This window comes from Cetorhinus maximus, chromosome 8 (genome assembly GCF_964194155.1).
Source record: "Cetorhinus maximus chromosome 8, sCetMax3.hap1.1, whole genome shotgun sequence".
NCBI lineage: Eukaryota > Metazoa > Chordata > Chondrichthyes > Lamniformes > Cetorhinidae > Cetorhinus > Cetorhinus maximus.
The window spans coordinates 13,787,055-13,810,136 of record NC_135886.1 but is presented as its reverse complement, the minus strand read 5'-3'; the positions used below and the strand labels follow the sequence as shown (position 1 = coordinate 13,810,136).

Genomic DNA, 23,082 nt, shown 5'->3' with positions numbered 1-23,082 from the left:
GTTGTGAATCTTTGAAATTCTTTACCTCAGAGAGCTGCAGATGTGCCAGGATTGGTAATATTTAAGATCGAGAAGACAAGTTTCTGATCTCTCAGGGAATCAAGGAATATGGGAAACATAGGAACAGGAGAAGGCCATTCAGCCCAACAAGCCTGCTCTGCCATTCAATACAACTGTGGCTGCCTTTTACCCAGACTATCCCCATAACCCTTTACGTTATTGTTAATCAGAAATCTATCAATCTCTACTTTAAACATACTCAATGACTGAGCTTCCACAGCCCTCTGGGGCACAGAATTACAAAGGTTCACAACCCTGTGAGCAAAGGAATTTCTGCTCATCACAGTCCTAAGTAGCTTCCCCCTTATTTTGAAATTGTGTCCCCTGGTTCTAGACTCCCCAACCTAGGGGAACATCTTACCTGCATCTACCCTGTCTATCCCCTTTAAGTATTTTGTAAGTTTTAATGAGATCACCTCTCATTCTTTGAAACTCTAGAGAATACAGGCCCAGTTTCCCCAATCTCTCTTCATAAGACAGTCCCATCATCCCCGGAACAAGTCTGGTGAACCTTCATTGCACTCCCTCTATGGCAATGATATTCTTTCTGAGGTAAGGGGACCAAAACTGCACACAGTACTCCAGGTGCGGTCTAACCAAGCTTCTATATAATTAAAGCAAGACTTCACTACTCCTGCACTCAAATCCTCTTGTAATAAAGGCTAACTTTCCATTAGCCTTCTAATTACCTGCTGTACCTGCATGTTAGCTTTTAGTGACTTATGGACAAGGACACCCAGGTCCCTTTGTACAGCTCCACTTTCTAATCTCCTACCATTTAGGAAATACTCTGCACATCTGTTCCTTCTACGAGAGTGGATAGCCTCACATTTTTCACATTGTATTCCATCTGCCATGTTCTTTCACACTCACTAAATCTGTCCAAATCCTCCTGTAGCCGCTTTGTGTCTTCCTCACAACACACATTCTCACCTAGCTTTGTAACATCCGCGAACTTGGGAATATTACATTTTGTCCCCACATGCAAAGTGTTGATATATATAATAAACAGCTGGGGCCCAAGTACTGATCATTGCGGTACCCCACTAGTCACAACCTGCCAATGCGAGAATGACCCATTTATTCCTACTCTGTTTTCTGCCTGTTAGCCAATCCTTAATCCATGCCAGTATATTGTCACCTATCTTGTGTTTTTATTTCGCTAATGACCCTCCTGTGGACTTTATCAGAAGCCTTCTGAAAATCCAAGTATACTACATCCATCGACTTCTTTACAATTGTTAGTAACATCCTCAAAAAACTCCAACAAGTTCGTCAAACATGATTTCCCATTCGCAAATCCATGCTGACTATGCCCAATCAGATCATGATTATCCAATGGTCCATTTATCACACTCTTTATAATAGATTCTAGCATTTTCCCTACTACTGATGTAAGGCTAACAAGTCTGTAGTTCCCGGTTTGCTCTCTCCCTCCCTTCTTAAATAGTGGGGTGACATTTGCTACCTTCCAATCTTCAGGAACCATTTCAGAATCTATAGAATTTTGGAAGATGATCACCAATGCAGCCACTATCTCTACAGCTACCTCTTTCAACACTCTGGGATGCAGAATATCAGGTCCCAGGGGCTTATCAACTTTCAGTCCCATTAATTTCTCCAATATAACTTTCTTATACTAATTTCCTTCAACTCCTCATTCTCCCTAGTCCCTTGAATCGCTAAATCTGGGAGATTTCCTGTATCTTCCTCAGTGAAAACAGACAAAGTAATCATTTAGCTTCTATGTCATTTCTCTCTTTCCCATTATGAATTCTCCTGTGATGGACCCACAGCTGTTTTAGCCAAATGCTTCCTTTTTAAATACCTATTGAAGTCTTTACAGTCCATTTTTATGTTTTTTGCTAGATTGCATTTATATTCTATTCTCCCATTCATTACCAGTTTTTTAGTCTTCCTTTGCTGTATTCTAAAAACCTCCCAAATCCTCAGGTTTACTATTACTTCTGACAACTTTATAAGCCTTTTCTTTTAATCTTATACAATCCTTAGCTTCCTTTGTTAGCCATGGTTGCCTGACTTTTTTGGGGGATTTTTGCACCTTGAAGGAATGTACAGATGCTGTAAACTATGTAGTAGTTCTTTGAAGACCATCCATTGCCCAAGTACAGTCATACCTTTTAATATATTTTCCTGATCCACCTCAGCCAATTTGTCCCTCGTGCCTTCATAATTTCTTTTATTCGACTTTAACACCCTGGCTTCAGAGTGAATTAGCTTACTGTCAAACAAAGTAAAATTCTATGGGGAGCAGGCAGGAAAATGGAATTGAAGCCCAAGATCAGCCATGATTGTATTGAACAATGGAGCAGGCTCAAGGGGCTGTATGGTCTACTCCTGCTCCTAATTGTGTGTTCTTATATTTTTATGCAGCATATTACAACAGGAGGAGGCCAGTTAGCCCTCAAGTCAGTCCCACCATTCAATGAGATCATGGGTTTTATTTTATTTGTCCCTGGGCATCACCAGCAAAGCCAGCATTCATTGCCCTCGAGAAGGTGGTGGTGAACTGCCTTCTTGAACCACTGCAGTTTCCATGGTCTAGGTATTATAATTTGGTCCATACGACCACTCTACTTATCCTTTCCACCAGGACCCTGGTCCCAGCCTGTTCCATATGGAGCCCATGCCAACAGTACAGTTCCTTCCTGTCCCAGTACTAGTGTTAGTGTCCCATGAGATGGAACCCTTTTCTCCTCCCACATCACTCCTTCAGCCACAATGTTCACCGCCCTAATCTGTCTGGTTTAGCAAGCGTTAGCCATATTAAATGCCGGCAGAATACAGGTGTTTGGTTGTGTCAGTATCACAGACTAAACATAAGAAGGAGAAGCATATTCCTACCTCAATTTGAATGCAGCCTGGATAATGATCAAGAGATTATAACACTCGAGGTTCTAGAATTCTTTAATTTAACTCCTAGCACTCACCCAAAGAAGGCTTCTTGCCTACTCACTCCTATGACTCCAGTAAGGGAGTAAAGTGGAATTGGTGAGCAGGGAGTGACTGTATGGCTGAGTTTTCTCAGCTACTCCAAAACCCAAGAGCCATTTAATTAACCTGCAACTGATTTCCCAGGGGGAGGTGATTCGATCACATAGGCAACAATGAGTCATACAGATCATTGGATTCCTGCTCTTGATAAGCACCCTGCAACGCCTAGATATAGCATGCAGATACAGACAGAATCGGATTTCACTGTGATGCCCACACGCTCAAATAGCTGCTGACACAGAGAGCAGTGTCAAATATGAAGGATGGACTCTAGGATAGCAGTCACTGCTCTTGGAACTGGTACCCTGGTTAAAACTGGCTGCGGGGTCCGTGCTCCAGCGAGAGGCGGCAGCGGCTGCGGGGCCCACGCCCTGGCCAGAGGCGGCGGCGGCTGCGGGGCCCGCGCCCCGGCCAGAGTCAGTACCAGTGGAATTGATGACATTTGTTCTGAGCTGATCTGCCTCAGCCTGTCACCCCGATAGCCCACCTCCCACTGGAACCACCGATTTACTCACCCACAGTGGGGGGCCTGTTCTTTGAGGTGATGATGACAAAGCCAAATCCCTCAGTCTCCTTCCGCTGCAGGACAATGTCGTACGACTGTGCAGACTCGGCTGGGTTGAGAGCCTGCAGGGGTTTGTTCATGAGATCCGTGTGATTTAGCCCCGAGGAACCATTCTCTGCAGCTTCAGAACTCTCCTCTCGGCCAGTGTCACGCTGGTCCTCTATTGTAGGAAAACAGGAGAGTTACTGGGTAGACAGGCTCATCATGTGGTGACGGGATGAGGGGGAAATCATGTGCGGATCCCGCCTAATAGGATGTAGCCTGTACCCTCACCAACAAGGTAAGCTCATATGCAGCTGAAAAGCATTTTATTTCTATAATTTGTTCTCGGGATATGGGCATCACTAACAAGACTGACATTTCATAGGATCAGACAGTATTGAATAATGCTTGTGTTGGCTCTTTGAAAGTTATTCAATTATTCCCACTCCCTTGCTCTTTCCTCCAACACCCTTCAATCACTTACCCTTCAAGTGTTTATCCAATTCCCTTTTGAAAGCTATCATTGGATCTGCTTCACTAATACCCACCCTTAATTGCCTCGAAAAGGTGGCGGCGAACCATGTTTTGATGGTGCTCCCACAGTGCTGTTAGGAAGAGTTTTCCAGGATTTTGACCCAGTGATGGTGAGGGAGCAGCTGATATGTTTCCAAGTCGGGATGATGTGTGCGACAGAAGGGGAACTTGGGAGACTATAATGATTTTTATTCATTTAGAGCAGTACAGTGAATGCACAGGCAATGGGACCAGGTGGACCTTTTCCAGGGGGCTGGTGTAGTTGCAATAGGCCAAAAAGACCCCTCCCGTGCTGCACATTCCCATGATTCTATCGCCCTAAACTTTAAACATTTCATTATGTAGGATTGAAGTCGCTACAAGTTAGTTTGAGACACCCATTCTGCAAAATGAAAGCTTCAGCTGACCATCGAAACAGGGACACCTTCCTCTCCCAGAAACAGTCAGGGTTTGAACAGGTCCTGCTCACACATTGTGGCGGGCAGTCACACTCACCAGTGGGCAGGACTTTCCTCCTCACTGACAGCAGCACCTGGCCATTTCGAGTTGCATTTTGCATCAAATCCAACACGAAGCGATGAGACCTCCCCTTGACCGAGACCCCATCAACACAAAGCAGCTCATCAGCCACTCGAAGCCGGCCATCTCGTTCAGCAGCGCCCAATGGAATTATCGCCCCAATTAGAACCTGATATGCGAGAGGTGGGGAGTGGAGGAAGAGGACGACAGTTTAGCCCCAAGTCTACATGATTTGCAACATTTAAATCACATCAACCAAACCTTGGTGCGGGATATTAATTATTAAACAGGATGGATGTAAACAGGCTGCAGCATGTGCTGTGAAATTCTCTCTAACCCACATCAACACAGAAAGCTCATTACTATAGCAGCAGTCACGCAGTGCCTTCAGGTGTCTGGTCCCTTGTGCCTGTTACACTCTGACTTAAATCACGCAATCTTTACCCTGTAACTGTTGTCACTAGATGAACAATTTATTGGTTACATAAAAAGTGACTAATGCAATAACTGGCTGACTATTGCACTCACCAACACATAGGAGCAGGAGGAGGCCACTGAGACCCTCATGCTTGGTCTGTCTCTTAGGTGGGTGGCTGACCTGTATCTTAACTCTATTTAAACATCAATGTTCCTCGATCCCTAATACCCTTATCAACAAAAATACATCAATCTCAGTTTTGAGATTTTCAATTGACCCCCGGCATCCACAGCTTTCAGGGTGAGGGACTTCCAGATTTCCACCACCCTTTGGTGAAGAAGTGCTTTCTGACTGTCAGCCATTATCAATTATTTAAATTGGAAGGCAAATAGAATGTTGGCCTTTATTGCAAAATGGGGGAGGCGGGTGAGCTATAAAAGTAGTGAAGTCATGCTATAACTGTACAAAGCATTGCTAAGAGTACACCTAGAACACTGTGTACATATTGATCTCCTTACTTGAGGGGGGACATACTTGCATTGGAAACAGTTCAAAGAAGGTTCTCTAGGCTGATTCCTGGGATGGAGGGGTTGTCTTATGAGGATAAGTTGAGCCTATACTCATTGGAATTTAGAAGAAAGAGAGATGATCTTATTGAAGCATGTAGGATTTTGAGAGGACTTGACAGGATAGATATTGAGAGGATGTTTCACCTCATGGGGGAAATCTAGAATTAGGGGAACAGTTTAATAATAAAAGGTCTCTCATTTAAGATGAAGATGAGGAGAAATTTCATCTGAGGGTCATTAGTCTTTGGAATTCTCTTCCACAGAGAGCAACGTAGGCTGCATCATTGAGTGTAATCAGGGCCAAGTTAGATAGATTTTTGATCTAGGAGGAAGTCAAGGGTTATTGGGTGAGGGGAGTATGGTGCAGGCAGGGGAGTGGAGTTGAGGCCACAATCAGATCAGCCATGATCTTATTGAATGGCAGAGCAGGCTCAAGGGGCAGAATGCCCTACTGTTGTTGCTATTTCTTATGAACCTATGAATCTTGCTGACAATACAAAGCCAGGTGAAAATGTAAGCTGTGAGGAAGACACAAAGAGACCGAAAGAGATTCAGACAGGTTAAATGAGTGGGCAACAAGGTGGCAGAAAAAGTGAGGTTATGCACTTTGGTCATAAGATGCAGAATATTTTTTTTAAAGGCATTAAATTTGTAAATATTGATATTCAGAGACACTTGGGTGTACTCATTCAAGGAACAAAGTTAGCATGCAGGTACAGCAAGCAATTAGGAAGGCAAATGGCACATTGGCCTTTATTGTAAGGTGACTGGAGTACAAGAATAAAGAAGTCTTGCTATAGGGAATCTACAACACAAGAGCACAATCTCAGGAAAAGGGCTGATCATTTACGACTGAGATGAGGAGAAATTTCTTCAAAGGGTTGTGAACCTTTGGAATTCTCTACCTCAGAGGGTTGTGGATGCTCCGTCATTCAATATATTTAAGACTGAGACAGACAGATTTTTGATCTCACGGAGTCAAGGGATATGGGAGCAGGCAGGAAAGTGGAGTTGACGCCCAAGATCAGCCATGATCGTATTGAATGGTGGAGCAGGCTCGATGGGTTGAATGGTCTACTCTTGCTCCTATTTCTAATGTTATGAATCACTCACACTAGGCGATCATAGCAGCATGGCTACACTTCACATTTATTTCCACAAGCAGGGTCAACTCTATGCAACAGCATCACAGCAAAGTGTCCACTCTACATCAGCACACATGCAACCTGCCACACCTCACCCTCCCACTGCCCTGTTGCCCTACCACCATTAACAAGAGTCTGCACAGAAAGCAACGTGAAATCAAGAGCGACGGCTTGAGAGTTAGAGAGAACTTACAGGTGTGTCCGGCCCATCTCCACCCAGCACTCTGAATCCAAACCCACTCTCCAGCTTACGCAGAAAGATGTCAATATCCTTTGTATTCGGGGCTAAAGGATGATAAACAGGGAAGAGGATCAGAGGTGATGCAGTGGTCAGCATAAGGTGCGTGCAAAGCAACCAATATTTATATAGCATGGCCAACCCAGAATTTCCTGCTTCCTCAAATTCATTTGCCAGGATACAATACAGAATGACAGACAGTCCTGCAGCTACAGCCTGGATTCAGAGCAGAGTCTGAAACCAGTCTGCTCCGGCACTTCCAGAAACAGACTGAACTGTCAAACTGTGCTGTGCTTTAGATGGCAACCTGCTCAGTCCTCAACTTGCAAGATGACCAGGCAGCATTGTGCATGACACGGACATCTAATTATGGTCAACTCCTGAGAACAGGCACACAACCGCAAGGGAAAAGCCATTTAAAACTTGACTGGTTTAAGAGAGGTGATCAATAAATGGGGCTGTTTGCTGATTAACTCACTGAATGATTACTGTTTTTTTTCCCCTCTCTTCTACTTTCTCTCCTCTCCTGACTCTATGTGGACACATTAGTTGTCCAAATATCGACCCTGGATGGCAATGTCAGCATGTTTTTTTGACAACGTCATCAGTCAATGGATTGTGATCAGGCGCTCTTAACTGATGTCCTCTTCTCTATCCCCATGAGCATTCAGATCAATTGCAATTAACCCCCAGTGCTCTGTTAGATAGGAGAGAAGAGCTCAGCTCCGTCTAGGAGTAAAAGCCGGAACTTTCCGTGGGTCTGTGTGGCACAGATACTGAATAAATTCTCCATCGGGGAGCAAGGCAGAATTCAGTATTGTGGGAGAACATCTCAGTATAAAGATGAATCAGATAGGACATCTAGTCAGTGAACTACTACAACCTGGAGTTATTGGGCACAGTAGCCTAATGACATTGGTGCTGGACTAACAACTGTGAGGTCATAAGTTCAAATTCCAAAAAGTTGTTGTGAAATTGACTGGAATAAATCGGTGGATTGACACCAGTTAAATAACCATGAAAACTGCCAGATTGTCACAAATTGATTCACTGACATCTTCAGGGGAAAAGGACCTGTCATTCCTACACAATGAGCCCAGTCTGGCCATATATGCTGACTTTTAATGCCTTGTAAAGTGACCGCCTTGTAACACAATGATCTCAAGAAGTTAGCCCAGCACTATCACTTTCTCAGGCAAACAAGGGCAATAAATGTGAGTGTGCGTGAGCAACATCCAGTACCAAACTAACCCTCACACATGAACAATTCCTTTTCAATTCCAGTGTTCAATTGTTCAATTTGATTTTGCTGCTTCTCAACACAAGATACTGTAAATGTCCATTTTCAATCCCTTCAGCCAGATCTAATTTATAAATATTGAACAGTACAAGCTCCTGTCACATTCTCCCAGGAGTTTCCAACCAAAATCCCACAACACGGATACTGAGCAGCAGAGGATTTCCAACAACATTACCATTTACTGTTTGGTTCACAGTGTCCTGTGGTAGAACACGCTCCAATACTTCACTTACGTTTGCTGTCGAACATAGTCTTGGATTGTACATACACCTCCGTTGGGTCACGTTTGGGGGAGGAGGGTCTCACAACATTGGGAGGGAAGGGCATTGGCTGAGAGATGGGGACGCCGGGGGAGAGATTCTGAGAACTTGCTTGACTGTCCTCTTGTTCTAAAGTCTAGGGAGAAAAAAAAAATCAGCAGCAGGGAAAAAGAGAGAAGTTTTTTTTAATTCTACAAAATACAAGGGAGTAATGGAGAAAGCATTAACACAAGACAGTAATTGTAAGTTCACATCCTGGGGTCTCTCCACCTTTCACAATCTTACAGCACAGGAGGAGGCCATTCGGTCAGTCGCACCTGTGCTGACTCTTTCAAAGAGCAGTCAATGCTTAATCCCACAACCCCGGCTTTTTGTCCGTAACCCTGACAGCTCATCAACCTCAATTACCTGCCCAAATCCCTTTTAAAATTATTCCTGGAATCAGCTCCCACCACCTTTTCAAGTAGAGCGTTCCCGATGACCAAAAACCATCACATTTCCAGGCCATGGAAGTCTTCTCCTTTTTGTCAGCTTTTCCATGCTTCCTTCTCCCTCTGCTATTCGGCAATGATCATTTACAAGCCCCCCCAGATCCTTTGTTTCTTGTCCCATTACCATCCCAATTTTGCCTCGCACCTGCATCCCTTTTGTCATAAAATCACTCCCGCTTGCTGCCCTAGCACAGACTTTCCTCTTTGTTCTCTCCCTCCTCGGTGTTAATTCTGACGATAGGCCATTGAGCCGAAACATTAACACTGTCTCACCATTGAGGCAGAGTCCTTTCCGGAATTTTCTGTTATTTATTTCAGATTTCCAACAATCACACTACTTTGCTTTCGAGTAATTGTAAGCTTTTAGTTTATTATCAGCCCAAAGCACTCAATTGTCATCCTGGGTTTAAAATCTAGCCAGATTAAGAATAAAATCCTGTACATGCCAGACATACAGATGATTTAGCCAATTCAGCCCATAGGAACATAGGAAATGGGAGGAGTAGGCCATTCAGCCCCTTGCACCTGCTCCACCATTCAGTTAGATCATGGCTGATCTTCTACTTCAATGCCATTTTCCCCTCACTATCCTCATATCCCTTGATGTCTTTACTATCTAGAAATCTATCGATCTCTGTCTTAAACATACTCAATGACTGAGCCTCCACAGCCCTCTGGAGGGTAGAATTCAAAGATTTACCACCCTTTGAGTGAAGAAATTCCTCCTTAACTCAGTCCTAAATGGCTGCTTATTCTGAGTGTGTGTCCCCTGGTTCTTGATTTCCTCCCCCCCAAACCTCCAACCAGAGGAAACATCCTTCCTGCATCTACTTTGAGTCCTATGAGGGTTATGTTATGTCTGTTTCAATGAAATCACGCCTCATTCTTCTAAACTCCAGAGAATACAGGCCCAGTCTCCTTAATCTCTCCTCATAGGACAATCCCGGCATTCCAGGAATCAATCTGGTGAATCTTTGTTGCACTCTCTTTATAGCAATTATTTCCTTATTTAGGTAAGGAGACCAAATCTGCACACAATTCTGCATGTGCAATCTCACCAAGGTTGTATACAAGTGCAGTAAGATATCTTTACTCCTATACTCAAATCCTCTTGCAATTAAGACCAACACACTATTTGCCTTCTTAATTGCTTGCTGCACCTGCATGTTAGCTTTCAGTGACTCATGAACAAGGACACCCAGGTATCTTTGGACATCAACACTTCCCAATCTCTCACCATTTCCTACCAAAGTGGATACCTACATTTTTTCACATTATATTCCATCTGCCATGTTCACATTCATTCACTCAATCTGTTCAAATCCGTTTGAAGCCTTTTTGCATCCTCCTCACAACTCTCATGCCCACCAAGTTTTGTCTCATCAGCAAACTTGGAAATATTACATTTGGTCCCCACATCCAAATAATTGGTACGGATTGTGATCAGCTAGCGACCAAGTACTGATTCTTGTAGTACCCCAACTAGTCACAGCCTGCCAACCTGAAAATGACCCATTCATTCCTACTCTGTTTCTGTCCATTAATCAATTCTCGATCCATGCCAGAATTTTACTCCCGATCTCATGTGCTCTAATTTTGCTTACTAACATCTTGTAAGGGACCTTTTCAAAAGCTTTTGAAAATCCAAATACAGCTTATCCACTGGTCCCTTATCAACAGGTTTATCAAACATGATTTCCCTTTCGTAAATCATGTTGACTCTGCCCAATCCTACCATTACTTTCTAAGTGTCCTGTTATCACATCCTTTTCCCTACTACTGACATCATCTATTCAGAAAGTAGTAGTCTCCCACTGTTGATGGAATGGTTCCCTGGTTTCTGCCTCCACTAAGCTACCCAAATCCAGTCCATGTGTTGGTCATTCCATCTGATGAGAAACCGTCCAAGATTAATCCTAAATTTTCTCTTTCCCCGTTTCACCCCGCGGGAATCTTGTGATTCTCGGTTTATGTTTCGTTCCCAATTTCAGGAGTAGGGCTTGAACACAGAACCTTCTGACTGAGAGGTGAAAATCACAGCTGGCACTTCAAGCATGTGTAAAATATACCCAGCTTTAGCTAACATTTCTGCATTCACATTCTAGATGGGTTTTGGTTAGATTGTGGGATGCCGTGCATCCAGAACTGCACCATAACTGTCCAGTTACTTCTGCCGGAAGGAATATGTATAAACACAAAGAATCCCTCATCCCAATCCAAGTGTTAGCAAATAAGAAGAGAGAAACTTACAGTTTTTATAACTTTAGCAGGTGAAGAAGGACCTGTAAGAAAAAAAGCAAAGAAAATGCATTACCACACAGGAAAGAGGAACTCAAGTGGGTGAAGGAGGGAAGAGGGAGGAGGGGGAGGGTGAAATGTGGGAGAAGGAAGTGCAAAGCAAGGCCAGATAACAGGACTATGCTCTCAGGTATCACTGGAAAGAAACCCATTTGCTCCATAATCTGGTCAGGTGGTCAGAAAAGTGGCAAATGGAATTCAACCCAGAGAAGTGTGAGGTGATGCATGTGGGGAGATCAAACAAGGCAAAGGAATACACAATAAGGCGGCATATAAAATCCTTTCATTTATTAGCCGAGGTATAGAATATGAGAGCAGGGAGGTTATGCTGTAACGATATAAAACATTAGTTAGGCCACAAGTTGAGTACTGTGTGCAGTACTGGTCACCTCATTACAGAAAGGATGTAATTGCACTAGAGAGGGTACAGAGGGATTTACGAGGACATTGCCAGGGCTAGAAAATTGCAGCTATGAGGAAAGACTGGACAGGCTGGGGTTGTTCTCTTTGGAACAGAGGAGGCTGAGGGGAGATTTGATTGAGATGTACAGAATAGTGAGGGGCCGAGATAGAGTGTATGGGAGGGACCTATTTATTTTAGCAGAGAGGTCAGTGACTAGGAGGCAAAGATTTAAAGTGATTGGTAGAAGGAATAGAGGGGGATGAGGAAAATCATTTTCACCCAGATGCAGAGTGTTGTAGGGGTCTGGAACTCACTGCCTGAAAGGGTAATAGAAGCAGAAACCCTCAACTCATTTAGAAGGTGCCTGGATATGCACCTCAAATGCCGTAACCTGTCAGGCTATGGACAAATGCAGGAAAGTGGGATTAGGTTGGGTGGCACAGACACGATGGGCCAAATGGTCTCTTTCTGTGCTCTAAACTTCCTATGATTCTAATCTGACTTTGGTTCTATGCAGCACAACTTTAATAAGCGAATAAATATTGGCACTTTACACAATGGGGTCAGTGCATAGTTCAAGGTTAGAAGGGTTACAGTGGGATCCGCAACACTATTTGCACTTTAATTCAGAGCTCCATTCTCCCAGTGCAGTCAACGTTATTTCATTCAATGCTACACTTCACTGGGCCCCAAGACATTTTCTCTTTTACCTTTTTGGGCACAATTCACAATATAACGGAAGAGGAAAGGCTGAGGGCTGCAAACGGAGCCCAGAGCAAACGTATGGAATTTACAGCACAGAAACATGCCATTTGGCCCACCTGGTCCATGGCAGTGTTAGTGCTCCACATGCGACTCCTGCCACCCTTCATCTCACCTGAACAACATAACCTTCTACTCCATCCAGCTCCCCCTTAAATGCATCTGTCACCTCAACTACTTCCTGTAGTAGCACGTTCCACATTCTCACCACTCCTGGCGATGATGTTTCTCCCGAATTCCCTATTGGATTTATTAGTTACTATCATTTTTTATGGCTACTGGTACTGGTCTTGTCACAAGTGGAAACTTTTCTCTAAGTCTACCTTATCAAACCGTTTTATAATCTTAAGACTTCCATCAAGTCATTTCAGCCTTCTTAGAGAAAAGAGCCCCAGACTGTTCAGTTCTTCATGGTAGTTATAATCCCTCTCCTCTCAGTTCTGGTATCAGCCTTGTAGATTTTATTTGCACTCTCTCTAATGCCTCAATATCCTTTATAATATAGAGACCAAAAGTGTGCATTACGATCAAGGGAGCTAAAGATAATTCATGTACAGGGTACAATAGCAAGATGACAAACCTCCTCTCTGCACCAGCAGTGTTATTTCACTCCCCACAGGCCAATCCTTTAGGATCTCCACCACCTGGGTATGGCTCAGTTGCTGCATACTCTGCTGATTTATCTCCTTGATAACATCACCTTTCTGTAGACCTCTGCACCACTGACTGTCCAGGATCATCTTCACCTTCTGTCCGGCTGGGCAGTCCGCTATGGCAAAGCCAAAACCCTTCGGCCCCTTCAGCAGGGGGATGGTGAGCACCTCTGGCTGTGAACTGGCCGACGAGGTCATTGAGGATCGGTCCTCAGTCAAGCCCAAGTAAGGTCCATTTAAACGCTCGGCACCGCCACTGCTAGGGACCTCATTTCCGTTGTGTTCAGGGGGCCCTGGAGCGGTCTGCAGGCTCTGGCCAGTGGCAGCTTGCTTCCCCGCTACAGGTAATCCATCCAGAATGGGAGTGGCAGTCACTACATCAATAGCTGGCACCTGGGCATCGGTAGGAAGTGGGTAACCACGACATAGGATCAGCTTCACTGTCTGGTTAATGGGAACAGACTGGAAAAGCTGCACAACATCAGCATGAGTCTGTCCAAGGACGCAGGTGCTGTTCACATACACTATTACATCACCTGTAGATAAGATTAGACAGCATACACATTAACCAGTTGAGTACACAACCAGATCCACATACACCCAAACTATGAACTTGCTGAGGATGCATGCGAGGAAATGATAGATCTTTATCAGCACTAAAATAAATACCAGAGTAATTTATTAATCCTATGCAAACCAAATGAGAAGAAATGTGATGTCTGCCCCAGGCACCTCCCCACACACTGGCACCAGTTTCCACAGCTACCCCAAGCAGGTCTTTGCCCCTTTGTCACATCCAACTGCATCTACCCACAGGGGTCTCAGGGCATCACTCAAGAAAGCTCCAGTCCCGGCACCAGCCATTATCCCCCTGTCCCCATGGTTTATTATTCCCCAGTCCCATTCATCCCAGCGCCTTCCCCCACTGCACCTATTGTGGAGGGAGGTGGGGTGGGACAGGAGGGAAGGGAAGCTCTTTGACAGTGCTAAGTCTGTAAATGCCAAATGGCTTTCAATAAGAAACATGTCACTTGCCTGCCAACATGTTCCCATCCTGAGCTGCAGGTCCATCCTGAATCACATTCTTCACCTGCAGGAACTCATCTGGGCTGTCCCCTCCAATGATTGTGAATCCAAACCCCATAGTGCTCTTCTGCAACGTGGTCCTGATGAGCATCCCCTGAAGATGGGAGGGGTCCCGAGTAAACATTGGCCTCTCTGCAGTGGAAGAGGTGGGGAAGGGAGAATAAAAGAGAAACAAGAATTAAAAAATGGTGGCTTGACCCATCAAAAATTCCAATCCAGATTAATCTGTCTGAGATGTCCAAAAACACCAAATGTTTTTGTATAAACTTGGCTTATATTGTGACAGGTTTAGAAGGTTGAGAATGATCTAATCGAGGTTTTTAAAATGTTTAAGGGATTGGATAGGGTAGACAGAGAGGGACTATTTCCTCATGTTAGAAAGTCTGGAATAAGGTGGCATAACCTTAAAATTAGAGCCAGGCTGTTCAGAGATGAAATCAGAAAACACTTCTTCACATAAAGGGTAGTAGAAATTTGGAACTCTGTGCCAAAAAGCTGTGGATGTCAGAGCTCAACTGGAGATGGAAAGATTTGTTAGGTAAGGGTATTAAGAGACAATGGCTGGTAAAATGGAGACAAGGTACAAATCTAACTGAATGGTAGAATAGGTTCAAGAGGCTGAATGGCTTCCTCCTGGGCCCTGCTTCAAATCCTAATCTTTACTGAGCTAACTGATCTTACCCTGGGCAGGAGAGCTACAATAGTAGGTTGATGGCAGAGTGGAAGAGGGAAACAGAGAGGGGGGCAAGTCAGTCAGTTTCCTGGATTGGCAGCTAAGGGGTTAACTTAAAGCAAATATTTGCCATTATCACTCATTTGTTCCGCCTGAAACATCAGAGATTGCTGAAGGCTCCTAATGTTTATAAAACCACCATTGGCCTGATACTTTATGTACCTACACGCCTCACTGCAGTTTCTGTTTGTAGAGCAATGGCTCTTTGGGTTGTAAATAGGACAAGGTTACATATAACTCAGACGTTGGGGGCGGGGAAGTCATTACTACTTGTGTACAGAGGTCAGGTGTAACCAAATAACAGGCATTTATAAAGTGAAAAGGGAAGAGAAGGCTTTTGAAGCATATAAGATTCTGACAGGGCTGGACAGGTTGGATGCAGGGATGATGTTTCCCCCGGCTGTGGGGTTTAGAACAAGGGGTCACTCTCAGGATAATGTGGTAAGCCATTTAGGACTGAGATGAGGAGAAATTTCTTCATTTAGAGGGTGGTGAACCTGTGGAATTCTCCACAGAATATACAGAAGGCTGTATAGACAAAGTCATTGAATATAGTTAAGGAGGAAACAGATAGATTTCTAGACACTAAAGGAGTCAAGGGGTATGGGGAGAAACAGCGGGAGTATAGCATTGAGGTAGAGGATCAGCCATGGTCATACTGAATGGCAGAACAGGCTTAAGGGGCCAAATGGCGTACTCCTGCTCCCATTTTCTATGTTTCTATGAAACACAAGATATTACACTGCATTTCCATAATCACAGGTCCATTCTAAGACCTACTTTTCAATGAGAAAGAGCTCAACTGAATGGGAATGTGCTCGCTATAAATTTCCCATTCAGAGGAATATGAGAATATCAGATGCAGCATCAGCAGTAAATTGATGTTTAGCTTTTGTTTTATGCAGGCAAGATGTAGCTTTAAACACAAGGAAATGTGTTTACTCTGAACAGTTCTGATGTTGGCTGCAATCATGAATTGGTTCTGGTATTGGAATATAGCAGTCCAGAGGTGGTGTATTCAAATCCCACTATAGAAAGTTTGAAATCTGCATTGAATAAATCTGAAGCTGACAGAGAAATAAAAGCAGCCAAGAAATCTGATTGTCATTAAATTCTCAACTATTAGCTGAGGGATAAATATTGGCCAGGATACCGGGGAGGACTCTGAAGTCCAATGTTCTGCCCGTTAGCCCTCAACCAACACAAAAACTCTGGTCATTTATCTCATTGCTGTTTGTGGGATTTTGCTGTGTGCCAATTGGCTGCTGTGTTTCCTACATTAAAACAGTGATTATACTTCAAGAACTTCATTGGCTGTTAAGAATTTGGGATGCCTTGAGGTGATGAAACAATGTGTGAAAATGCAAGTACTCTCTTTTTGAATGTGGGTTCCTGTACCTGGTCGCTGATCTCCATGCACCCCTCGCTGACTGTCCCGCTGAAGAATCAGCTGCTTTTTCCGCTTTGCTTCAATAACTGGGTTCTCAAACTGGGTCCTCTGGTTTATGTGGCTGAAGACAAACAAGAGGGGGGCAAAAGGAGAAACAGCAAGTTAACTTAGTCTGAGCAACATTGCACACCTCTACTGACATTCCTCTCTCACCATCCCACCCAACCACTTCAGTTCCAGAGTGAGTCAAGGCCTCAGATACCTGGATGGCTCTGGGTTAAGTTGCAACCAACCAGCATCATATTACCATGTTTATCCGTCTTTTCCCAAACAAGCCACGAAAACAGAAGCCACTTGGTCAGTTGGGCAAGTTGCGAGGTGGTGGTGGTTCAGAGTGGTAGAATCATATCTAAGCCAGCTACTTTAGGATACAAAGGGTGTGGGGAAGGGTATGTGGGATAGGCAGAATGGAAGAATGAAGAGCACAGGGAAGGGGAAAAAGGAGGAGGAAGATTGTTTTTCCTGAGACAGAGGGGGATTCTGTTTGTAGCATAAGGACAGACTGATCCAATGAGTGCAATACAACAGGACTCATTATCTAAACATAAAAACTCAAGAGGGTTTGAAGAGAATTACTGAACTGGAGAAAATCAGCAGCCAATTATTGACCAACGCTGGTAAATGCAACATTTGCCCCTTGCAGCAAGCACCAATGGCTGCATGAGGAGAGGAAACCTCCAGAAGAGCATTTGGTGTCTAAAACACTGGGATGAACCCAGCTGTAAACGGATTTAATTTTACCTTTACTTGGGGGGGGGAACTTACTCGATGTAGTAGAAACCATAGACTGGATCGCTGATCTTTTCCCAACCATACGGAAGCTCTACAATTTTAAAAATTAAAAACATTCTGATCAATACCATAATCGACGAGTCAACTTTACATTAAGTATAGACAGTAGCAACATACTATAGCACACAGAAAGCACAGCTCAGGCCTCCTGCCTGATGGGAAGTGGCTTTTTCATTTATACTGCTCTTCCAGTCCTGGTTTAACATTCTGGGGTTCTTGAGTAGGTACCATTAAATCAAAGAAAGTCAACTTGAATATGTGAAGAGTAGAGGTCGTCCCTGACTAATCTAGCAGAATCGTCGATGTCACTAACATGGCCGGTAGGGGGAATGTCTATGGATGTTGTCTGTCTGGACTTCTGAAAGGCATTTGATAAAAATTCCACACAAGAGATTATTGGCTCATGGAATTGGAAGCAAGCTTATGACAGGGACTGAAATTCAGTTTGGAGGTCGGAAACAGAGATTAAGGATAAGGAGAATTTCTCTGGCAGGATGCGACAAGTGATGTTGCCTCAGCTTTTCACCATTTTTAATGATGGGTGAAGGAATAGAGAGTTATATATCCAGGTTTGCAAATTATGCTAAGTTAGGAGGCACAACAAGTAATGTGGATGGGAGAAGGAAGTTAAAAAGAAACAGGTTAAGTGAGTGGATAAAACTGGGGCAGATGGAGCTCAATGTGAGGTCAGCCACTTTAGATCTCAAAGACAATTCAGGAATTTTCTTAATGGTGAGAGACTTTATTTCATGGGAGTTGAAGCTTAATTGAGGACCATGTTTTAGTTGTACAGTCTTGGTCAGGCCCCATCTGGAGCATTGCGTTCAATTCTGAGTATAGCAAAAGCCAGACTTAATAGCCTTAGAGAGGGTGCCGCAGGGCTGCAAGTTAAATTAGGAAGGCTGGTTGCATAAACTTGGATTGTATTCCCTTGAGTTTAGACGGTTGAGCGATGATCTAATCAAGGTTTTTAAAATGATTAAGGGAAACTGTGAAACTACGTACCTTATTAATTCTGATGGGGGAACCCAGGTCAAGAGGGCATAATCTTAAAATTGGAACCAGACTATTCAAGAATTATATTTTCACACAAAGGACAGTGGAAATCGAACTCACTCCCCAAAAAGCTCTCTGAGGTTGGGTGGGGGGTGGGGGGAGGTTAACAAAGATATTCTAGAGCAAGATCACTAAATTTTTTTTTAAAGAACATTAAGAGATCTGGAACAAAAGGGAGGAAAAAATGAGTTAAACTATAGGTCAGCCATATTTTAATTGAATGATGGAACAGGTTTGAGTGGCTGAATGTTCTACTCCTTTTCCAATGACAACTGACACACAGATGTATTCAGTCTCCATTTTGAAGTCATCCATTCTGTTGTCTCCATATTTCCAAATTTAAATTTAAATGTCCTTATTTATAATTGAAAATGCTGATGCAAACTTGTTATTTCATAATTATGGCCATGATGCTGCTGCACCTCCACTGCCAGGAGGACTGGACTGACAGAGTGACAAGTTTACCACATAATATGTGGACATAGCAGTTTAAGTGATTGGCAAAAGAACCAAGGGCAGCAGGAGGGAAAATTTTATGCAGTGATGACTACAGTCTGGAATGCATTGACTAAAACGGTGGAGGAGATGGGTTCAATTGTGGTTTTCTAAAGGAAATTGGATAAGGACTGGGAGGGGGAAAATTGCAGGGTTTCAGTGAAAGGGCAGGGGAGTGGGACTAGCTAAATTGCTCTTGCACAGTGCCAGCACAGACTTGACGGGCCAAAAGGCCTCCTGCTGTGCTGGAACCATTCTGATTCTGAAAGAGGAAATGTTGCTGCAGGAAGTACAAGCAGATGGAAGATTTTTTTGAGCATATATTAATATGTAAGCACACCTCTATCGTACTTCAGATGTTACATAAGCACTTTTCCAAATCTGTGTCACACGGTGATAAAACAAGCACCTTGATGTTCTGGTTATAGCCCGAGTAATCCAGAGGTTAAATTAAAATCTAATCATGGCAAGTTTTTGAAACTGGATTCAATAAATCTCAGTGGGTTGGCACCAAATAGAATAAGCATGAAAGCTGTTTTAAAAACCTAAATGGTTCACTAATGTCCTTCAAGAAAGGAAATCTGTCACCCATACCCTGTCTAGCCTATATATGAATCCAATCCCACATTTAATGGCTGTTAATGCCCTCAGGATGGGCAATAAAGGCAGCCTTGCCAGCATTACCTACTTCCAGAGAACAAATTCTGAAAAACTCTTACTGACTTGAGCACTGCCAAGGCCAATCAGCTTCTAAAAGACTTGAGGAAAGCACAGCAATTACATCGTGATCTTAGAGACACTGAGTTACAGACAGACAACACATTGTGCAGTACGGTTATATACACTGAAATGGTAAGAAAGAATGACTTTGATTAACAGTGAGCAGATCATTGGGAAATCCGCCAGTACCGGTAAAGAGACAGAACTTGGCAAGGACCCCACACTCCTTAAATACTTATTTTCCCAGCTGCCGAGCTGGAGGTCTCTAATCCTCGAGAAAGATAGGTGAGATAGAAATGGAGGACCAAGCACAGCCTGCCTGTAGGACTCCAATGCCTTTTGATCAGTAAGGAACTCCCCATTCTTTATAATCAGGTCTATGTACCCACACCACTCCCCCAGATTCCTGTGGTTTTTCTCCCTCTCTTCAGTACCATGCCCTAAGAGGACATTGGCGACCATGGACCTCAATGTTAATCTTGCTCTGGAGGCATGGGTCATCTTCGTTAGTGGTATATTCATCCAGTTTGTGAAGCTCTTTAGAAAGATCATTCTTTGTCTACCACAATCTCTTTTACCATTGATCTTTCCCACCAGCATCAGACTTTCTAAATCATGATTTATTATGTGCCCAAGAATTTCCAACTGTCTTTTCCTGATCTTGGTCAGTAGAGTTCTTTTGGTCTCAGATTTTACTAGCACCTCTTTCTTGGCAATGTGAATTGTCCAAGATACCTTCATTATTTGCCTCAAAAAGCACAACTCTGCAGGCTTTTAGTTTGATTAAAATTTTCAATGTGTGTCAAAGCTTTCTGAAATTCCAAATGAAGTATACTGTACCAGGTGCCAGCTTGGTTCAATGGTCACAGTCTCATTTGGATTCAAGTCCCATTCCAGTACAAAAAAAAAATCCAGGCGTAAACTCCAGTGCAGTTCTGAAGGAGCGTTACATTGTCAGAGGTGTCATCCTTCGAATGAGATGTGAAATGGAGCCTGTTTTAGATGAAGGTAAAAGATCCTATGGTACTATTGGGAAAAGTTGCCCCCTAGTGTTAAGAACAATCTTTATCCTTCCATCACCAGAAACCAATTATCCGATTGGTAATGCACTGTTATTTGTGGGGCATTGCTTATTGACTGTAGATTATCCCGAGGACATCAAGGACACTACATAAATGCAAGCTCTTTCACTATTTATAGGGATGCCACAATCTGTAACATTGCCAAAGGCGGCAAGGCTTGTCAGAATTTTCTGCTTGTAACTCAGTACTGACCACTAGTTACTACTCTACAAGTTAACTTTCAACATGCCCCCTAGGTTTATCTATTATTGATGTTAAGAAAATGGACCTTTAGTTGTCTGGGACAGATCTGTCCCTCTTTTAAATGCAGACACTGTGCTTGTTTGCTTGCACAGCTCCAGAGCCTTATCCTTGTTCAACTACTCTTTATGATACAAAACAAAAACAAAAATACCTGGAAAAACTCAGCAGGTCTGACAGCATCTGCGGAGAGGAATACAGTTAATGTTTCGAGTCCGAATGACCCTTCATCAGAACTGATGGCCTGCAAAACTCCTTCTCACCTCCTTCAGAAACTCAGGATATATAAATCAGGCCCAGTTAGTAGCTGAAACCCTCACCATGCCCTTTGTTATCTCTACACTTGACTATTCCAACGCACTCCTGGCCGGCCTCCCACATTCTACTCTCTGTAAACTTAAGCCCATCCAAAATTCTGCTGTGCACATCCTATCTTAACTCACACCAATTCCCATTGGCCCATCATCACCCTTGTGCTCACAGATTCATAATGGCCCCCATTTAAACAACATCTAGATTTTAAAATTCTCATCCTTTATTTCAAATCTCATTCAAGTTAGTGTTGTGGTTCAAGACCCATTCAAGGAAATGAAGACTGACATCACCGCAGTACTGCAGGAGTGCTACATTATTGGAAGTGTAGTCTTTCCGAGATGTTGAACCAAGGTAGATGTAAAACAAAATCCCATGGCGCTACTTAAAGGGCAGATGAGTTCACCCCAATGTCCCAGCCAATATATATCTTTCATACAACACTGCCAAAAAGATTAACTTGTCATTTATCACATTTGTGACATCTTGCTGTGCATAAATGGTCTGCTACATTTGCCTACATAATAAGTGACTGCATTTCAAAAGTACATGATTGTAAAATAGTTTGGGGTATCCTGACATCATGAAAGATCCTATATAAATGACAGATTGCTTTCTATAGCGAGGTCACTGCAAATTTCCCTCCAAGGAAAAATGTATCAAAGCCCGCAGTATGTAAGCAACCTGGCCAAGAAAATCAGATAAAGATCCTTTAATTTATTTGGTTGTGCCACATTGACTTCAAAATCCTCGAGGGTGCACCGTGTGCTACAAATGCTGGACAAGGTATGGCATTCTGGTCGGTATTTGTAGAAAATACTCATTCAGCATTTGAACTATTGTCCATTAGTTTCAACACGACTTTTAGAATTCCAATGTCCTCTCCAAGTGCATTTTTCCTGCAGGTTAAACTTCCATACAACAAATTTTAACTACTTGAAAAAGGAAGAATGCAGGGGAGCAGGATTAAGGCAGACAGCTCCAATTGAAGTGTGAGTATGGGCACAGATCCAATGGATTAAAGGCCTCCTTTGCGCTACAAGTTCATGGTCTTAAGCTGCATTCATCTCTCAGGTCCTTTTTTGCAACACTAGCCCCATTAACTGTTTCAGGAAATTCCAACACTTCTACAGTTCTCTCCCCCTGTTTAATTTTATGATTCCCTATTTTTATTAGTCTATTCATTGTTTGGGGGGGTGTTTTGCTTCATTTCCCTTTATTTCTCAATGCCCTCAATGAAGGGTGCAGGAGGGCATGCCGGGGCAGCACCACACATACCTAAAAATGAGGTGTCAGCCTGGTGAAGCTACAACTCAGGATTACTTGCATGCCAAACAGCGAAAGCAGCATGCGATAGACAGAACTAAGCAATCCCACAATGCATAGTTCAGATCTAAGCTCCTGCCACATCCAGTCATGAGTGGTGGTGGACAATTAAACAACTAACAGGAGGTGGCTCCACAAATATCCACATCCTTAAAGATGGGAGAGCCCAGCACATCAGTGCCAAAGACAAGGCTGAAGCATTTGCTACAATCTTCAGCCAGAAGTGCTGAGCAGATGATCCATCTCTGCTTCCTCCGGAGGTCCCCAGCATTACAGATGCCAGTCTTCAGCCAATTCGATTCACTCCACGTGATATTAAGAAACGGTTGAAGGCACTAGATATTGCAAAGGCTATGGGCCCTGACAACATTAAGCAATAGTACTGAAGACTTGTGCTCGAAGACTAGCTGTGCCCTTAGCCAAGCTGTTCCAGTACAGCTACAAATTGGTATCTATCCAGCAATGTGGAAAATTGCCCAGATATGTCCTGCCACAAAAAGGAGGATAAATCCAGCCCGGTCAATTACTGCTCCATCAGTCTACTCTCGATCATCAGTAAAGTGATGGAAAGTATTATA

At 43.4% G+C, this 23,082-nt stretch overlaps 1 protein-coding gene across 5 annotated transcripts in view; it reads right to left on the bottom strand.

Annotated features, from left to right (window-relative positions):
- LOC144683444 (membrane-associated guanylate kinase, WW and PDZ domain-containing protein 3-like) overlaps window positions 1-23,082 on the bottom strand; it is a 105,791-nt gene that overhangs the window by 15,286 nt on the left and 67,423 nt on the right. For all 5 annotated transcript variants that reach the window (XR_013577257.1, XM_078546463.1, XM_078546464.1 and 2 more), the window contains 9 exons: window positions 17,247-17,304; window positions 16,430-16,542; window positions 14,248-14,430; window positions 13,140-13,748; window positions 11,347-11,378; window positions 8,579-8,741; window positions 7,001-7,092; window positions 4,652-4,844; window positions 3,591-3,800 (listed from right to left, as the gene is read on the bottom strand). Coding sequence is in view for 4 of the 5 variants with exons in the window: in XM_078546463.1 (XP_078402589.1) it covers window positions 3,591-3,800; window positions 4,652-4,844; window positions 7,001-7,092; window positions 8,579-8,741; window positions 11,347-11,378; window positions 13,140-13,748; window positions 14,248-14,430; window positions 16,430-16,542; window positions 17,247-17,304 (1,653 nt within the window). In the remaining variant the exon portion in view is untranslated. The remainder of the gene's footprint in view (window positions 1-3,590; window positions 3,801-4,651; window positions 4,845-7,000; window positions 7,093-8,578; window positions 8,742-11,346; window positions 11,379-13,139; window positions 13,749-14,247; window positions 14,431-16,429; window positions 16,543-17,246; window positions 17,305-23,082) is intronic.